At 41.7% G+C, this 20,246-nt stretch overlaps 2 protein-coding genes across 4 annotated transcripts in view; one reads left to right on the top strand and one right to left on the bottom strand.

Annotated features, from left to right (window-relative positions):
* Positions 1-2,289, bottom strand: part of SNX1 (sorting nexin 1) — a 35,797-nt gene extending 33,508 nt beyond the window's left edge. Inside the window, exon 1 of one of the 2 annotated variants that reach the window (XM_059913055.1) lies at positions 2,093-2,289. In XM_059913055.1, the coding sequence (XP_059769038.1) occupies positions 2,093-2,251 (159 nt within the window). In that variant the 5' untranslated portion in view covers positions 2,252-2,289. The remainder of the gene's footprint in view (positions 1-2,092) is intronic. The other variant, XM_059913054.1, reaches the window with a different exon arrangement.
* A 3,348-nt stretch (positions 2,290-5,637) lies between these two features.
* On the top strand, positions 5,638-19,167 carry CIAO2A (cytosolic iron-sulfur assembly component 2A). Of its 2 annotated transcripts, none has more exons than XM_059913057.1 (5): positions 5,638-5,911; positions 10,027-10,191; positions 15,034-15,083; positions 17,165-17,210; positions 18,913-19,167. In XM_059913057.1, exons 1-5 carry the CDS (start codon positions 5,788-5,790, stop codon positions 19,113-19,115), a joined length of 588 nt encoding a protein of 195 aa, XP_059769040.1. In that variant the 5' UTR covers positions 5,638-5,787; the 3' UTR covers positions 19,116-19,167. The 2 variants fall into 2 exon arrangements, with proteins under 2 accessions (XP_059769040.1, XP_059769039.1); XM_059913056.1 differs by having other exon boundaries at positions 5,644-5,911; positions 17,892-19,167.
* The last annotated feature ends 1,079 nt before the right edge of the window (positions 19,168-20,246 follow it).

Below are 20,246 nucleotides of genomic sequence, written 5' to 3' on the forward strand. Positions count from 1 at the left end.
AATTAATTAAACTTTTCTAATTCATTATTAGATTGTGTGGGTTTTTTGATTCTTTGAGTAATTCTAGTTTACAAAATGCTCAACTGTTCTAAGTGTTTTACAGGTATTCTAATTTAATCCTCACAATAATGGTGGAGGTAAATACTACTACTATTCACATTTTACAGGTGAGGAAACTGTACAGAGTAAATAAGTACCCTGCCCAAGGTTAAGCCAGCAAGTAACAGAGCCTGGATTTAAACCAGGCTTCAAAGCCCACTTTCTTAATTACTTTATTCTTCAATCTTGTTCCTTAACATACAGAAGCACTGCAATCCATCTTCTCACACTGGCTCACAACTAAAGCATTTATTGTAATATAATTTATATTAATGACTATTTAACAAAAAATTCACAGCCTAACTAGTGAGGAATCTTGGGGTCTTGGCTTTCTGAAGATTAACATCAGGACAGGCTGCTAAAAAATGGCTTACAGGTGGCATTTTAGTTCCCTCAGCAACTCAATTTTCCTGGATCAAAATCTAAATAAAAATAATTTGGCTTTCTGTGGTAGAACAAGTTCATTCTGACCCCCTCCTCCTCCCTTTAGATGGAAATTAGGCAAAGTATTTTCACTATTTTAGGAGACAAGTATGGATGCCTCTGGGAAGTAATCTGGTGAGACCAATCAAATCACAGCCTCTTGAACTTACTTAGAGAACTTTAGAAAATAACAATTATCCTTCCAGGGTCCTTTTTGAAAAATAAATCATCATTTACCTATGTGACCAATTGCTTTCAGAGCCAGAGTCTCTGTTTTCAGATGTTCAGTCTGACTATCTACCATCTCAGCAGTTATCAACAGTCGCTGTTCTGCATGGCTTATGAGGGAATTACTAAAGGAATAGACAAAATATTTGTTTTAAATGGGATACAGAACTAAATTAGCAGCAAGAGTTATTTCTCAGAATAACAGAGACTTCATTTGACAGTCTGAGCTGTTATATTAGCATCAGCAAATACTTTTTGAGCTGGGATTATGGACTTAATTCCTAAATACAGTACACGGAAAAATCTAATGATTATCACAGAAGACGTTGCCAAGAAACTTAACCTTTTTCTGACTTAAATGAGAGAAGCCTCAAACTTTTTCAGACACATGCTTGCATAAAGAATTTAAAGCTGTTTTATTTAGTCACTCATATACTGAGTAGCTACTATGAAGCTAAGCATTAACCAAGATAGAAAAATACATAAATTCACTGCTAGCACTGAAGAAGTTTTCAACCTGGAACTAACTGTACCAAATGGTATGAGTCAGTATTCTTATAAAACAGCCCAAAACATCTCCATTGGTTCCAGAACTGATTATTGATTTCCACATTCCACATATAAAGATGAGTTTTTTTCAATACCTAACTCTTATAAGAAACCCGGATATTACTATGGGAAACACCATTTCCTCCTCTCATTTACAGATTTGCTCCCACTGAGGTACTTAGGCACAAAAAAAAGGGACAAAGCTTTCGATCTACGTAGTGGTTTATCTGGCAGGACCTTTTTTGCAACCGACATCTGGCAGGATTTTCCTAGAGATCAAAGGAGTCAACTTAACTCTCCTAGACTAAGATCCAGAAAGGGCCTTTAGTAATCACCGGTAAGGATGGAGCTAACGAAAGGATTTGTGGGCAGGTCACTATCCTGAGCAACTCCAGATAACGTTATTCATCCTTGGAACAGTAAGGCGAGGTAAAGGAAAGTCTGCATCCCACCCCCTTATCTTGATCTATTAAATCAGCCCGGCAGGAAACCACCAGCAAACCAGCCCCGTGGGGCCGTGGGGCCGCAAGGCAGGGCCAAATGCCCGCCTCGGCGGCTCTTCGCTGTCAGGGATCTCAGCTGAGAAGCCACCACATCCCTCACTCCTCACCGTCCGCCCAGGGGCGGAGAAGCCGGGCCCTACGTCTCGGTGCTCATCTAGAACCCAAGCCACGACTACTGTCACCAACGTAAGGTCTCGCCGGGCCCACTCTGCCCAGCCTCCCCAACCCTCGCTTAGCCTCGCTTTCCTTTGGGGGCGCCCGCCCACCTGCCCCGAAGGGTGCGAACTCACGGCCTCCGCGGCGCCGGTGAAAATATCCTCGCCCTCGGTGTCGCTGTCCCCGGCCTCTGGTTCTGACCCCCCGACCGCTCCCTCGGACTCCGGCTCCAGGACGGGGAAGGGCGGAGGAAGTCTTCCCGAAGCGCTACAGCCACCACCCCCCGACGCCATCTTCCTCCACCCACGGCGGAAGCCGCAACAACAACTTTATAAAGAGGTAGTGCCGCGAGCAAAGCGCTCCAGCGGCTCGGAGATGGATGGCCGCTACCAGTCCCGCGGGGCGTGCGGGGCGGGGCCTACACGCTGGGGGCGGGACGGGACGACCCGGGGCTCCTGCGCAGCCAATCCAAACCCTGGGTCTCGGGGCTGAGCTCTTAACTTACGGGGCAGAGGGACAGAAAAGGAGGCGCTAGGGGACGTGCATGTTGTTAACGGCTCTTTGTGCTCTAGATAGCTTTATCTACCGGGCTTCTTAAGGAGATGAAGAAGCGAGTCTGAAAACCTCTTCGTGCCACCAACCCATGCCAAGCACAGTGCTACATAGAGATTCAATAAATATTTTCAAAAAATTATTTATATATATATTTTTAATTTTATTTATTTATTTATTTATGGCTGTGTTGGGTCTTCGTTTCTGTGCGAGGGCTTTCTCTAGTTGCGGCGAGCGGGGGCCACTCTTCATCGCGGTGCGCGGGCCTCTCACTGTCGCGGCCTCTCTTGTTGAGCACAGGCTCCAGACGCGCAGGCTCAGCAATTGTGGCTCACGGGCCTAGTCGCTCCGCGGCATGTGGGATCTTCCCAGACCAGGGCTCGAACCCGTGTCCCCTGCATTGGCAGGCAGATTCTCAACCACTGCGCCACCAGGGAGCCCTATTTATATTTTTAATTGTTGGTTTCATTGGGTCTTCGTCGCTGTGCGCAGGCTTTCTCTAGTTGCCGCGAGCGAGGGGCTACCCTTTGTTGTGGTGCGTGGGCTTCTCAATGAGGTGGCTTCTCTTGAGGAGCACGGGCTCCAGGTGCATGGGCTTCAGTAGTTGTGGCGCGCGGTCTCAGTAGTTGTGGCTCGTGGGCTCTAGAGCGCAGGCTCAGTAGTTGTGGTGCACAGGCTTAGTTCCTCCGCAGCATGTGGGATCTGAATGGGCCAGGGCTCAAACCCAAGTCCCCTGCATTGGCAGGCGGATTCTTAACTACTGCGCCACCAGGGAAGTCCTCAACCAATATTTTTGATTGAGGTCTCTGAACAGATACAGTAAAGTTTTGCTATTCATTCTTTCGACAACATTTAGTTAATTCATTCAAGAAATATATATTGAGCATCTACTGCGTGCCTGGCACCCTGCTATGCGTTTGAGATATAGAAATAAAGACGCTTCTGGCCCACTAAGCGCTTGAGGGAGATGGGCATGTAAGTGAACAGTGCTATAATGTGCTGTGGGAGCATAGCAAAAGAGATCATCAATTCTGTTTGGAGAATTCGGGAGGCCTCAAAGAGGAGGTGAGACTTCAGTGTCCTAAATTTGATCACAAGGAAGTTAGAATTATCCTCTCAATTGCTGTGGAGTAAGTGGAGCGGAACAGATGGCAGGGGAATTATTAAACTCTGAACGAAATTTTCCTGGGACCTAAATTATTCACTGGTTGTCTGGTGGGCCTAAAATCTAAATCACCTAGACAAGAGTTTAAAGATAAATGGGAGGAATATTACTCAGCCATAAAAAGAAACAAAATTGAGTTATTTGTAGTGAGGTGGATGGACCTAGAGTCTGTCATACAGAGTGATGTAAGTCAGAAAGAGAAAAACAAATACCGTATGCTAACACATATATATGGAATCTAAAAAAAAAAAAAAAAAAAAGGTACTGATGAACCTAGTTGCAGGGCAGGAATAAAGAAGTAGACATAGAGAATGGACTTGATGACATGGGGTGGGAGGGCGAAGCTGGGGCGAAGTGAGAGTAGCATTGACATATACACTACCGAATGTTAAACAGTTGGTTGCTGGGAAGCAGCAGCATAGCACCGGGAGATCGGCTTGGTGCTTTGCGATGACCTAGAGGGGTGGGATAAGAAGGATGGGAGGGAGGCTCAAGAGGGAGGGGATATGGGGACATGTGTATGCATATGGCTGATTCGCTTTGTTGTGCAACAGAAACTAACATGGTATTGTGAAGCGATTATACTCCAATAAAGATCTATTAAAAAAAAAAGATAAATGGGATATATTATCATGGGATAATTCAGCAAGATAATCCTTACTTTCCTCTCAATAGACATGGTATGAGAGCTTCCCTGGTGGCACAGTGATTACAAATCCGCCTGCCAATGCAGGGGACACGGGTTCGAGCCCTGGTCCGGGAAGATCCCACATGCTGCAGAGTAACTAAGCCTGTGCACCACAACTACTGAGCCTGTGCTCTAGAGCCCGCGAGCCGCAACTACTCAGCCCGCATGCTACAACTACTGAAGCCCGCGTGCCTAGAGCCCGTGCTCCGCAGGAAGAGAAGCCACGACGATGAGAAGCCTGTGCACCGCGACGAAGAGTAGCCTCCGCTCACCGCAACTAGAGAAAGCCTGCGCAGCAACGAAGACCCAATGCAGCCAAACACAAATAAAATTAATAAATTTATTAAAAAATAAAATAGAGATGGTACGAAACTTGTCATCAACTTTGACAAAAGGTTTCGTTTGTTTGTAACTGCAAATTCCTCAACATCAGGGGTTGGCTCCCTCACAGGTCTGTGAGCTGCTTGAGGGTAAGGGCCGTGTCCTATCTTCGTATCCTTGGCGTCTATAGACCAAGTCTGGCAAGTTAAGTATCGAATAAAGGTTTGAGATTTGACTGTAGGGATGGATGGATAAAATTAAAATTAACATCATCAACCTTGTTACTGGCATCCATCACAGCCACCAAACCTTAGGGCTTAAGACATTCGTTTTAGGATGGCGACCTCCAATGTCACTATTGGACACACTGGACATACGGAAAGCTCTCTCGTTCTAAGTTATCTTGAAGGCGATTGGCAGAAATACTCAGCCCGTAGTGGGGAGCTGTGCTAGCCTGAGTCTCTATGAGATGAGAAAACAAAAAGGAACCCCTCCTCCCGCCACGCCTAACCATCCTTACTAGGCTCCAAAGACATCCCGTTTAACCGCAACGGAAACTCACTTCCGGCCTGACTAGGACCTAAGAAAACTTTGGCTGGAAGCGGCCCCCTCGGAGACATAATAGTAGGGAGTCACCGTGCAGACGCTCCTCCAGCACTAGAAATCAAGATCTCCTTTCCCCTACCTCTTCAGGGTTTCATCTTTAGCTTATCCAGACGCTGAGTGAGGCAATTAACGGCGGTTAACAGACCGTTACCTGCCCCCGCCCACCATTGGAGACTACATGTCCCATATTGCAGCTCGCCGTCTTCCAAAGAAAACGCGCATACGTCCCAGCACGCAACGCTCCTCATGGGCCTCTAGGAATTTTTTTCTCTTGTTCCGCCGAAACCGAGCAAAGCATGCTGGGGCTTGTAGTTCTCGCGGCTCCCTTAGCTAGGTCCTTCGCGATACTCCGTCCGGTCCCGCCTATTCTCTGCTGCCCTGGACCTTTAGGCTTGTCTTGGCCCGTTTGAAGACCAGGAAGTTGATAAGTCGCGAGGCTCGCTGCTGAGAGACGGTGGCTCGGGTGGGACAGTCGCCAGGGATGGCGGAGTGTAAGGATGGAGCGGGTGTCCGGACTGCTCTCCTGGACGCTGAGCAGAGTCCTGTGGCTGTCGGGCCTCTTTGAGCGGGGAGCTGCCCGGCAGCCCCGGATCATGGAAGAGAAAGCGCTAGAAGTTTATGGTAATTAACTTTACCCAGGGCAACATTTGGTGATTTACGTGGAGGCGGGGGTAACGAGGGCCTCACCTGAGGGGTAGGAGTGGAGACTCGGGTTTTTGCCAGATCTCGTCCGGGAGCGTAGGAAGCTTTTTCTCCGGAGTCCTAAGTCACGCGGGCTTGTGGGTCTTTCTAGGACCCAGGCTCTTGCTAAACCCGGGGCAAGCCGAGCCTGGAGGTCTCAAACGCTTCATTTCCCTTGTCTGCCCCCACGTTCTAGTGGCCATCTCAAGATTTATGGGCAGAGCAAGCGTCTAGGGTGCTTGGTTAGGAAACAAAGCTGGCCTGATAGCCCTACTTGAGCCTCCTTCCTTCCTAGCCCCTGGACACACACTCCTTCCGCCGCCGAGGGTACTGCTGGGTGACTGCCGAGTTGGGGACTGGCCCAAGGTCACAGCCACCCTCTTCTGCTGCAGAGGCCATAGGCAGAGGTCCCCGAGAGCCCGGCCTTGAACTTATAGTTCTTTAACACACCCAAAGCCTGGAGTGCAAAAAAGAATACACACACATTGAGTTATATATATGTATAATGTATATTATATATATGCACACGCACACATATTCTCTCTTCAACCCCTGGAACCATCTTCATTGTACAGATGAGGAAATGAAGGTTTAGAGTGGTTAAACAACTACCTGGAGGCCACTCTGCCAGTAAAGAAACAGCAAAAACCAAAACTGTTGTCTTCTGATTCCAAACTTAGTGCGCTTTTCATCACTTCATAATTGCTTTATGATTTGCCTTTTTTGGACTTATTAGTATTGTTTTTGAAAACTAAAACGACTGGATCTAACGAGCGTTCAAAGATTCCTGCTGACGGAGGGTAAAAGTATAACCACAAGAATACAGATAATGCAGGTAAGGATTATAGACCCGTAGAAAGAAGCCAGGGATGTTAAAGACCTTCAGAGTTAATCTGGTTTACCTCTTGCTAGGGGCAGGACTTAAACCCAGTCAGGTGACAAGTGTGAGTAGAATGATCTCCACAAAGCAGTAGGCAGAGGTCCCCAAGAGCCCGGCCTTGAACTTATAGTTCTTTAACACACCCAAGCCTGGAGTGCAAAAAAAAATACACACACAGTGAGTTATATATGTATAATATATATTATACATATATGCACACACACTTATATTCTCTATTCAACCCCTGGAACCATCTTCATTGTACAGGTAGGGTTTGTGGTTAAAGGTGGAGGGAGGTGTGGTCAAAAATTGTTTTACATACCAGGTTGGAATTGGATCCTGAAGATTTAAATATAAATGAAGAATTTAATATCAGTGCAGAGCCAGTAGAAGAATTTTAGTCAAGGGAGCAATGTGAGGAGAGCAACATTGCTTTCTTTCTAAAGAAATAAATGCAAAGCACTAGAAAAGTAGAGAAGTTGAATAAGGCGTGAGATTTAATTTCAGAGTTATTTAACATATAAACAATATAATGCAGCTTGTATATATGAGCCTTACAGGGAAAAGGCCTAGGATGAAGGGGAAAAAATTCCTTTTCAAAAAAACCTGTTTCCCTGAGCCCCGTGTTTCACAGCTTTGTGAAGCCTCTTTTTCCTGCCTCCCTTTTCTAATCAAGTGATAAGCTCAGGAGTTGCTGGGGAGAAGATAGAGTTTAATTGATTTGTTTTTCCCAGCTGGATTTCTGATTACAGGGGTGCTGTGAGTAATAGAACAAAACCTCAGGCTTGAGAACATCAAGCCCATCCCATGTGAACTCCCTCTGCTTTTTTCTACCTCACTATTTCTCTTATCATTCTCCTTTTCCATCTTTTTCTACAACCTCAGGGTAAGAAGGAAATCTTTTCCTCTCCACTGCCAACCCAGCCTCCCACATCTTTGGTCTTATTCCTTTCTGCTTATTTTACCAGCCTCCTCCCCTCCCCTCCTTGAAATTTCAGTGTCTCTTCCTCTATTTTTTTTTTCCTTCCTCTATTTGATCCTTCCCCTTGGGCTACAAAACATATTCAAGTTTCCCTTATCCTTGGCATTGTTCTAGATTTTTCTAAACGCACTGTCCTCCTTTTGCTCTTCCCTCCTTCCCTGTCAAAGCCCTAGGATTACATTTGCAGTTCCTTCTCACTTCCCCTTTTGCAAGCTGGCCTCTGCCTTTACCTCTCTGCTGAAAGTGCTTTCTTACAGGTGACCTTCTGAGACCTGCTTTAGCTTTCGTTAACCTGCATTTTTCTGCAGCTTTTTTTTTTTAGTTTATTTTTGGCTGTGTTGGGTCTTCGTTGCTGCATGCGGGCATTCTCTAGTTGTGGCGAGTGGGGGCAACTCTTCGTTGTGGTGCGCGGGCTTCTCATTGCGGTGGCTTCTCTTGTTGCGGAGCATAGGCTCTAGGTGAACGGGCTTCAGTAGTTGTGGCACATGGGCTGAGTAGTTGCGGCTCGTGGGCTCTAGAGCGCAGGCTCAGGAGTTGTGGTGCACGGGCTTAGTTGCTCCACAGCATGTGGGATCTTCCCAGACTAGGGATCGAACCTGTGTCCCCTGCATCGGCAGGTGGATTCTTAACCACTGTGCCACTAGGGAAGGCCCTTTTCTGCAGCATTTGATTTTGTTAACCATCCCCTCTTCCCTTTTATGCTGCGTTTTGCTTTTCTTCCTCCTACTGATCCCCAAATTAGGTGCTTCCTACAGATCTATACTTGGTTCTCTTTCCCTTTACATTTGTGATTCTCCAACTGGACTGCACATAAGAATAGCCTGAAGAATAAAGCAGAAACTAACACACCATTGTAAAGCAATTATACTCCAATAAAGATGTTAAAAAAAAAAAAAAGAATAGCCTGAAGAATTTTTCTAAGTCTCAATGCCCAGGTCTTACTGTGAATCAATTAAATCAGAATCCCTGGTAGGGCTCAGACACCAGCTTTTGTTTTTGTTTTGAAACATTCCTAGTGATTCCACTGTTCAGCCAAGGTTGAAAACTACGGTTCTACTCATTGTTCTTTGTGAATCCCATGAGTTCAACAGCCACTCTAGCCTTGGTTCTCTTAAACCTTATGCCACAGTTCAGTGTTTGCTGAAATGTTCCGTTGGTTTGCCCCTTAAGCACCTCAGAATGATTATATATAAGATTTAACCTGTTTATCTCAGCTCCCACCCAAATTTCTTCCGTTGTTCTCTCTTCTTTTTTTTTTTCCATTCTATCTTTGTTCTCACAGGCTCTTAGATTTACAATCTTAGTCATCTTCCTTTTCTTCCTTTCCTTGTCTTCTACATCCAAATAGTTGTCAGATTCTGTTGATTCTGCCTCTGAAATTACTTCTTCGTCTTTCCCCTCCTCTCTATTGCTATGGTCATGTCCCTGTTTTAGGCCCAGATTTTTCAGCTGGTATCCCTGGCTCTGCTCTTTAGTTCTGAGTCTACCAGCTGCCAGTGTAATGCTGTCCATGTCACTCCCTTGTTCAGAACCTCTTGAGGACGTCCTATTGCCTGTAGCTGACTCTAAAAGACCCTTAATGGGCTGGCCTAAACTCTTAATAACTTCTTCCCTTATGCTGAGTTCCATGCAAACTAAACTTGTTCTTTACTTTCCTTCACCTTAAATGGCAAATATTGAAATGTTACCCATTTTTTTGTTTTTGTTTTTTGTTTGTTGTGGGTTTTTTTTGGCCGCGCAGTACGGCTTGCTGGATCTTAGTTCCCTGATCAAGGATCAAACCTGGGCCCCTGCAGTGGAAGCGTGGAGTCCTAACCACTGGACCGCCAGGAAATTCCCCAAAATGTTACCTATTTTTAAAGGCTTGATTCAGATTCCATTTCCATAAATCCCGATACTGCATTCTCCCAAACTAAGTTATTTTTTCCCTTGAACTTCTATGACACTTTCCCCATTCATGTATTCTATCTGCAAGGTTGGATCCAAGAAACTGGACATGAGGTAGTAATAATCCAAGAAAATGGTTTTCTCAAAAGGACACTAGTAGTGGAAATTTCTGTCAGAAACCTGGGGAGTGGCTATAGTATTTGCTCAAACAAAAAGAAGTCAGTGTTTGGATTAGGACTGGCAAAATTGTTTCTATTTAGAATATTCATGTTTTAACATAAGACCTTTTCTCTGATGTTTCTTTAGATTTGATTCGAACTATCCGGGACCCAGAGAAACCCAATACTTTAGAAGAACTGGAAGTGGTAACGGAAAGTTGTGTGGAGGTTCAGGAGATAAATGAAGAAGACTATTTGGTTATTATCAGGTTCACGCCAACAGTACCTCATTGCTCTTTGGCGACTCTTATTGGTAAGGTTTTAGATAAAGATATTTATATATTAATTCTGAATTATTCTAGCTGATACTGACCCACAGTGACAATTAGCATCATGTATCATACTTTATGGTTTACAGAATATTTTCTGTAGTTCTCACAATTAGCGTATGAGAGAGTCAATATTATCTTCATTTTACAGATGAGGAACCTGAGGCTCAGAGAGTATAAGGGACTTGCTCAGCATCATGTAGGCAGGAAATGATGAAGCTGAGGCTCAATTCCAGGTCTCCTGACTTTAAGTGTGTTTTTCCTTTAGCTATACCATGCTGCTTCTCTACAATTAATGGAGCCTGCGTGTGGGCCAGCTCCTCTCCTCAGTTCTGGAGATCGGAATGGGTGTTGTCAGACTAGCACTGCTGCCCTCACCATCTTCTCCTTTTAGCTGCTCTCTTGGCTTCTATGTAGCATGGGCAGAAGTCCTGGTGGAAGGGTATTTTTTCAGGTAGTTTTCTTTTTGAGAGGTTGCATTCCCAATATTTTAGATTAGTTAGCAGTGAGATATACAGTAGATATCTTTGAATATATACTTTGTTAAAAAGAAGGCAAAGAAAGTTTATTTCAAACCAAATCTTGATCAGTAGGGAACCAATTAAATAATCAGTGATGGTGTATATTAACAATGGAATACTATGCAGCTATAAAAAAGAATGAAGAAGCTCTCCATATACTAATATGGAAAGATCTCTATGACATACTGTTAGGAAATAAAAGCAAGTATAATATTGCTACATTTGTGTAAAGAAAAGCAAAAATATACATTTATATTTGATTGCATATCTATAAAGAAAACATAAGAAGTGAATAGCTAAGATGGGGGTGGGCATTAGTGATGGTGGGAACCGGTCAGGTGGGGGATAGGGTGGCAGGGAGACCTTATACCTTTTTATATTTTTAAGCTTTTGAACGTTGAGAATATATTGCCTATTTAAAAATAGACAAATTTATAAAAAGGATTGGAAAGGTAAATATTTTATTATTGTTTCTACTATCGTTGTGAGTTGTCTTTCTCTTCTCGCTTGTTGGACCTAGGATCCCTCAAGTAGTGGTTTCCAGCATATGGGGCACATCTTGAGGGACTAGACCGTCTGTGAATCCATAGATACTATTGTGGTTATAAAATTCCAATACTAGAAAAAGCATTCTTGAATGCATATTTATTTTTCATCATTGGACAGTTTCTGAATCAACAGATATCAAAAACAGGTTTCAAAAAGTAATATTTATATTGTGTTTCTTAAATTATAAAAGTAACATGTTTGTTCGCAATAATTTTGAAATTCCACAAAAGTATAAAGAAGAAAATAAAAAAAAGTTGTCATTAGAATATGTGCTCTAGGCTAAAATTCCAGCTCTGTCAGCTCTGTCACTTTGTGGTCTTGGTCAAGTTACTTAACCTTTCTGAGCCTATTTCCTTATCTGTAAAATAGTGATAATAATGGTAACTACTGAGTTGTAAGGGTTAAGTAATAGAAAGCATGAAGTAGATGAGAAATGTTTTTTAGTTCTCCTTAAATATTATTCTTTAATTATATGGTCATATAATTATATGGTCATCATTTTTGTAACCATTTAGCCTACTTCTAGCCTCCTACAATTATAAATAATACTATGATGAACAACTTTATACATAAATATTTTTATTAATCTCTAGTTATTGCTTCAGGATAAATTTCTGTAAGTGGAATTATTGGGTCATATGGTAGAAATATTTTTAAGTCTCTGGGTAAATATTAGCAAGTCACTGGGAATTCCCTGGTGGTCCAGTGATTAGGACTCTGCACTTTCACTGCCAAGGGCACGGGTTCAATCCCTGGTCAGGGAACTAAGATCCCGCAAGCCGTGTGGTATAGCCAAAAAAAAAAAAAAAAAGTAGCCCTCCCCCCCCCAAAAAAAAAAGTTCATACTCTTTGACCCAGGAATTAAGGAAATAATACCCTAGGAGAAAATAGTAGCATGTACAAAACATATATAGTAAATTTATGATAATAAATCCTGGAAGAAAGTATAGTATCGATTAATACTGAAATGATATAAAAATAATGGCATTTCTTATTTCTATTGAAAATGATGAATATAATCAAGGAATCAAAGTATCTGTGTGAGAGTGGATGAAAAAGCTTGAATGATAAATTGAATTTGCATTATGATTGCACTTATTTTAAAAAACTGTGTTTACGTGGACAAAGATTGAGAGAGCACATGAAATAAAAATAACTGTAAAGGTGTCAAGATTAGATTATGGTTGATATTTCAGATCTGTACACCTCTTGACAGAGGTTTTGTCACTTTTTTGGCCCTTTTGATATGGGTTTCATTTAAGACCATTGGCTTTTTTTTTAATTAATTAATTAATTTATTACTTATTTTTGGTTGCATTGGGTCTTTTTGTTGCTGTGCGCGGGCTTTCTCTAGTTGTGGTGAGCAGGGGCTACTCTTTGTTGCGGTGCATGGGCTTCTCATTGTGATGGCTTCTCTTGTTGTGGAGCACGGGCTCTAGGTGCGTGGGCTTCAGTAGTTGTGGCACGTGGGATCAGTAGTTGTCGCTTGTGGGTTCTAGAGCGCAGGCTCAGTAGTTGTGGCGCACGGGCTTAGTTGCTCCGTGGCGTGTGGAATCTTCCCGGACCAGGGCTCGAACCCGTGTCCCCTGCATTGGCAGGTGAGTTCTTAACCACTGCGCCACCAGGGAAGCCCAAGACCATTGGCTTTTGAGAAGGTTGTATGGTAGTGTATCATAGTAATCGTGTTCAAGCAACATGACTGGAAAACTCGATGAAGGGAGTCCTCTTTCTGGCTGATGCATTAGGAGGCATTTCCTATGAGCAGGTAGTACTAAGCAGAGAAAGGCACCTGAGTCAGAGTTCCACCCTGACTGCTTAGGTTGTCACCTACTCACTTACCCTGGTATATAATTCCAAAGACAAGGAAGACTCAAAGCAGGTGAGTGGGTAGGGCAGAAAAACCACTTGATAATCTTTTCTGTTGACTTAAACAAGAATGGCTGAAGGCAGGATATGAAGGGCATAGGATTTCGAGTCTAGATTTAGCTTCTAGCTCTGCCACATGTTAGCTATGTGATGTGGAACAAATCACTTATCTTGGTTCCTGGCTGTAAACTGAAAATGATAAAATAGTAATAGCTAACATTTACTGGATACTTATTATGCGTCAACTACTGTTTTAAGCATAACTATGTTTACTCCTCATGCGTAACAACCTTATATATAGTGGTACTCTTATAATACTTGTATAACAGATAAGGAAACTGAAGTTCAGAGAGGTTAAGTTACTTCCCTGGGGTCACACAGCTAGTGTGTAGTGGAGCCACTTTTGAACCCAAATTATCTATCTCAGTTATGCTATACTGCCTATCTTGAGGATACTGATATTCAAGAAAGTGCTTGTGAATTGTAAAACAATTATTATTATTTTTTTAAATAATAAAAACAATTATTGTTTTTATTTATGGGTAAAATACCTACCAACAGTGACTAGAACACATGAGGATGCTCAAGAAACAAATTAAGGAGACAATGTGGGAGGAGAGGAAGCACAACGCTCCAGATACGCTTTAAGGCAGTTAGATACTCTAAAGGGAGACCCTTCTTCTTCTTTTTTTTTTTTTTAAGGGAGACCCTTCTTAAGGAAATTATATATTTTCTTTAGAATTCCCTAATATTTATTATGGAATTACTGTGTTGTAGACTCTAAGGTAGGCCCAATCTCATTGTAGCTCATCTAATTCTTTTTCCTTCTCTGCAATTTTTCAGATGATTCTGTTAGAAAACCTAGTGGTACTTTAGAAAACCACAAGCAAATTAATTTCATACCTCCCCGAAAGATAGGTAGTCTAACAATTATGTTTTGCTGTGTTATGTTTGGGGTTTTGTTATTGTTGTTTATTTTTAATCAAACCAAAATACTAAGAAGATGTTCCTTATAACATAACAAGCCCTTATGTATTGATATTAGTTGGGAGAGGAAATAAATTGCTCTAAATAAAAACCTGCAAAGCCAGGAAACTAGAGATTCATTCTGACCCTATTTTTCAAAAACTCGTTACTGAAACACTTTCTCTTCGTAATAAGAGCAGTTTGGTTTATCTTCTCTGTCTAGAGGTGTAGACTTAGTTAAAATTGTATGCCTTATTTTATGGTGGGGGAGAAGTGAAACATTGGCACTGAGGCTCTGTTCCAAGCTGACTTTTAATCTCTCTTGGAAGTCTCAACTGGAAAAAAAAATTATTGAACTGTGACTTGGTATTGGGGTGATAAACTGAACTTCAGAGGAGCTTGTTTTAGGGAAACGACTCTATTTGTACCCTACAGGCACAGAGGATTCCAAATTTGAGAGATTGCTTGTGGTCCTTTTTAAGTGGCTCTTACTTGGTTTTAAGTTTTTGTGTGGCCTGACCTGTTGCAGGCATTCAATAAAGTTTATTGAGTGAATTGGCCTTTGATGGAAGGCAAATTGATACAGCAGAAAGGACCCGCATTTTGCAGTGGTTTCGGGTTCCAGTCCCAACTCTGTCATTTTACTAGCTCTTTGATCTTGGGTAAGTTACATTGTGACCTTGGTTTCATAATTTGTAGAATGGGATTGACAATACCTAGCTCACTGGATTATCATGAGGAATTCGTAAGATGTATCAATATTAAAGTTGCTAGCTAAAGGTGCCAGGCTCAAAGGAGGCCTACAATGGATTGAGCCTAAGCTCTTTTCAGCTGCTGTTTTGTATAGAGACACCTAGACACAGCTGTATGCTTTTTCAAGAACCAATAAGAAGACATAATTGGGGCTTTGTTTTTCCTCCGCAGGGCTGTGCTTAAGAGTTAAACTTCAGCGGTGTTTACCGTTTAAACATAAGGTAAGGAATGTGTTTTTTGTTGTTGTTTTATAATAGCTTTGTTGAGATTTGATTCACATATCATACAACCACCTATTTAAAGTATAGAATTTAATAGTTTTTGGTATATTCACAAAATTGTGCAGCCATCGCTACTATCAATTTTGGAACATTTGCATCATCCCAGTAAAAAACCCATACCATGTTTAAAAAAATCAAACAAACAAACAAAACAAACAAAACAAACAAACAAACAAAAAAACAAAACCCATACCAATTAGCAGTCATTCCCCATTTCTCCTAAACCCTCTCCCATCCCTAGGCAACCACTAATGTACTTTTGTCTCTATAGATTTGCCTATTCTGGGTGTTTCATTTAAATGGAATCATATAATTTGTGGTCTTTTAAGACTGGCTTCTTTCACTTAGAATAATATTTTCAGAATTCATTCATATCATAACATGTATCAGTATTTCATTCTTTGCCTTGCCTTGTACTGTTCTTTTGTGTAGATATCACATTGTATTTATTTGTTTTATAATTTGGTAGACATTTGGGTTGTTTCCATTTTTTGTCTTTGATGAATAATGCTGCTATAAACCTTTGTGTGCAAGTGTTTGTGTGGGCATGTGTTTTCATTTCTTTTCCACCGAGGGCATATGTTTTCCATTTCTTTTCTTCCTGGATTCTATGGTAACTCGATGTTTAACCTTTTGAGGAACTTCCAGACTGCTTTCCATAGCCACTTCACCCTTTTACATTCCCACCAGCGCATATGGGGGTTCTGATTTCTCCACATCCTTGCCAACACTTATTATGATAATCTCTTGTTTTCATTATAGCCATCACTAGAATGTGTGAAGTGATATCTAACTGTGGTTTTGATTTGCATTTCCCTGATGGGTGACAATATTCATCCAAAAATTTAAAACCAATTAAGAACCCCTTAAAAAGGGCCACAAGAAACCTCTCAAATTTAGAATCTTCTGTGGACCAAACCAACTGTTTGGTTACCCTGAGGTATAGTTCGCATAGGAATAGCAGGGTAAATGCTTGACTCTTCCCCTTTATTTACCATTTTTCAGAATAATGAGTCGTGCATAATTTTAAGCCAAAGTAAATGAGTATAGAGTGATTTTATACCACTTCCTTTGTTGTTTAGAATAAGAGTTAGTGTTATGCCACTGGGGGAATGTATATGGTATTTTGTCTTTTAAAGAAGACTGGACTAAATGGTCTCTAGGGTCTCTTATAGCCATAATAGGTGATGATTTTTCCCCCTCATGAAAACATTTATCTCAGTAGTAAATAAGTATATGCGAATTAGATCACATGCTCCAATGTTCCCTGAAAAATAGACATATCTTTATCATATAGCATGATTTATTTACCACAAGATTTGCAATAATTTTGTGGGTTTGCCTCAAAAGCTCTGGTTCTTGGAGGTTAGCTAGTTTAAGGGAGTGAGTGCAGCAGGACCAGGAGAGATAGCTTAACCAGTATTGTACTTGAGAATAAATTTATCAAGATAATAGTAGATGAGAAAAGGAGGATACTGAAAACTATATTTTGTGATCCCATTTTTGTAAAGTACACAATAAAAAGAAACTTCCAGCCTTGGGGTGTGTGTGTGTGTGTGTGTGTGTGTGTGTGTGTGTGTGTGTGTGAAATCGGTTAAATTATGTGGGTATAGAGAAAAATATGGAAGAAAGTACACTAGATTATTAATGTGGCTTTCTTGTAGGGTGGGGCAGGGAGAAAGTTTAGATACTGATTTGGGAGGAAGAGGTAGAGTGCAGGGGATAGATATTGTTGAGTAAAACATGTATGAGATCTCACTTGTATAAAATTGTAGGTTTGTATTCATAAAAAAATAATGAATGGGAATACCCACTGCGGGCCTTCCCCATATGACCAAAATAAAAAATCCTACTAACTTCAGCCTTCATTTTAGAGAAGAATGTGAAGATTTGTCCCAAGTCTTTGATGTTGGAAACAGGATTTGGGCTTTCATCCCTAGACTCTTGAGTCCATTGTACATTCCACCTCACTTATCTTAGAATGCTCTAAATGTTTTGCTTTTAATGTATTTTTTTCCTAGTTGGAAATCTACATTTCTGAAGGAACCCACTCAACAGAGGAAGATAGTAAGTGAATTTTGAACCATTATTAGAAAACAGCTTCATGTAGTACTTTATCTTGGGTATTATGTTATTCTGCCAGCCAAGTATCTATTGGGTCATTTTCAAAAAAGAACAAAATCAGCTCTTAGCTTTTCCTTGAGAAGAAAATAATTTTTTAGTGGGACTCTGGGTGAACTAGAGTTAAGCCCTGTGGATATTGACTGGTTTAGGCCAATGGCCACACATCTGTGAAGAATATCCAGCTCTAGGAACTTTGAATTATAAGCTCTAAAGAGAGCTTGATTCTTTTCTTTGGTGGCAGGATAGAGAGCTGTGTACTTGAAATTGAAATCAAAGGTCCAGCAAGTAAAGCTTTAGGGAATCTTGGGGTAGGTGTTGTCTTCCTGGGTTAATGTATTAAAATGGGAGTAGAGAAGCTTTTTTGTATAAAGGATCTCTAGCCTACAGAGAGAAATAAAGTGGCAGCCACTTAAAAATAATGGAGGTGGGATTTAGGAAAAGCAAAAGTGGGATTACAGGGGATTTTTTTCTCTTTAAGTCTCCCTTTCGAAACTTATGAATAATTAGCCAAAACCTGCGTTAAGTTCTCAAGGAGTTAAATTCTATTTTAACAAGCTAATAAAAATACTGTCTGTTGCTGTGTATTGACGTAGTCCTGCTAACTTTTGCCTGTGTGTCTTGCAGTCAACAAGCAGATAAATGACAAAGAGCGAGTGGCAGCTGCGATGGAGAACCCCAACTTACGGGAAATCGTGGAACAGTGTGTCCTTGAACCTGACTAATAGCTGTTTTAAGAGCCACTGAACTGGAATCATTTGATATATTTGTTTAAACTCTTTGTAAAATGTAAAAGACTCATGTTTAATACGTAGGTGATTTGTACCTCAGTGCATTTTTTTAAAGGATGATTTCCAAGCAAGATTTAATTATAAGGTAGTACCTAGTTTGTTCAGTGTTTAACATTCTCAGGATTTGTAACACTTAAATGATCAGACAGAAAAATATTTTCTAGTAATTATGTGTCAGATGAGTTGCTATTTTTCTGATGCCCATTCTGATACAACTGCTTTTCACATCAAATACTTACTGTGCCCAAATATATTCAGTTTAAATCATTACTCTGTAAATAAATAAAACAGAGGTGATTCTTGTACACACCTTAGAATGTTTTTATTTAATTGTAAATTTTAGTGTAAATGTTAACACTAAAAGATATGTCCAAAGCTTTATTTTCTGATTATCATGTAGAATCAGAGATAGGAGAACCAAAAAGAACCCTTAATATCAGGCCTGGGCCCCGACTTCCTTCAAGAAGAGTCCTGGACCCATTTATAGATAAGGAACAAATGTGAAGAGGGCCAGGTGACATATATAGTTTTGAAGATCAAGAAGTCCCCAAAGAAATTTTGATTAAACCATCTAAATTAATGGGTTCTTCTTTACTTGTACTTTGTTCAGTTTGTTTTAGGGGACAGTGGTCATTTGAAGTGTAACAGGGTATGTTAGGAAGCTTCCGAGGTGCCCCCCCCCCCAATGATCCTTGATTCCTGATATTCGTGCCCTTGTAGTTTCCTTCCATATCGAACCAGAACTAGTTGCCATGACTAAAAAAGAATCAGAGGTGACAGTGTGTGATTTCTGAGGCTAGATCGTAAGAGTTGTTACTGCTTTCACCTTGTGATCACTTGAGTTGCTCGTTCTGCAGGAATCCAGCTGCCATGTCCTAAGAACACTCAGACAGCCCTGTGGACAATTCCACATGGAGAGGAATTGAGGCCTTCCACCAACAACGAGAACCAACTTGCATACCATGTGAGGGAACCACGTTGGAAGCCATTCTGCAGCCTCAGTCAGGCTGACATCTTGACTGGAACCTCACTAGACCCTGAGCCAGAAGCCACTCCCTAATTCCTGATGCAGAGAAGCTGTGAGTGATAATAAATGTTTATTGTTTACACCACTAAGTTTTGATGTAATTTGCCATGTAGCAGTAAGTAACTAATACACAAGTTGTTAGAATAGCACTCTTCTGCCTCAAATTTAATTGAGGATTCTAGGGGGAAAACATGAGAACTTGTTCCATGGCTCTTGAACCCCTTTATCCACTTCAAGAATATGAGTTTTGAGAGAACAGAGAGGATTTGGTAAGAAGATTGATGAAGAGATTTCTTTGGTTAAAACTGTTGCTATGCTGAGTTCCAACCCCCATCTTGGTGAAAGGGTGAGGAAATGACACCTCCTACCACTATCTGCTGAGGGGAATTTCAAGGGGACAACTCAGAGAGTTTGGAAATGTGTCCTCTGCAGTTGGGAGACCCAGAAAAGTGGTGCCTGACTCAGGCCTGAGAAAGCAAGCAGAAGTGGGCTGAAGGCTGGGGCCTGACTCCTGTCCAGGAAGTCTAGAGGGTGAGAGAAAGGCAAGGCTAACTACCTTGATGACAGAGCCCTGGGATGCACAAATGTTTCTCGTGGACCATGCTGTGGGGTCATATTTGACATTGTTCAACAAACCATCAGCAGGGCCAAGGAGACCTCAGAGAAAGGGTCTGGAGGTGTACTGCCTGGTACCCAGGGACTGAGCAGAGAAGACAGCAAGTGAGCAGCCAGGATGGAGATGCTTCTCCCAGGGTCAAGGGGCACAGCGGGAACGCCTGGTAAGCGTACGAAAGTGCCAACCTAAGAGAAAGAGACAGCTCTAATCGTCAGGCAGAGAGAGCACAAAGCCAAGCAGCTAAGTAAGAACTGTCCCATCTCTGGTGCTCCTCCCTCCCTCAGCTCCCACAGTGGCGAAGTTGAAGAGGGGGAAAGAAGAGAGAGCAGAGGACCCCATCCCATGGCTCCGCTGGAGGTTTCAAGCCTGAAGCAAGCTCAAGTTAGGAAAGAGTTGATGCCAAGTTTGTAGTTCTAACTATTAGATGTGACTAGATAATTCAGTGCAATGAGATTGTATGGTTAAAAGTGACAAGATGACTTAATCTGACAGAAATCATGTGTCTGCCCAAGTCTTCACCCATGGGCAGAGGAAGATCATGCCTTCTC

Source organism: Balaenoptera ricei, chromosome 2 (genome assembly GCF_028023285.1).
Source record: "Balaenoptera ricei isolate mBalRic1 chromosome 2, mBalRic1.hap2, whole genome shotgun sequence".
In the NCBI taxonomy this organism is placed as follows: domain Eukaryota; kingdom Metazoa; phylum Chordata; class Mammalia; order Artiodactyla; family Balaenopteridae; genus Balaenoptera; species Balaenoptera ricei.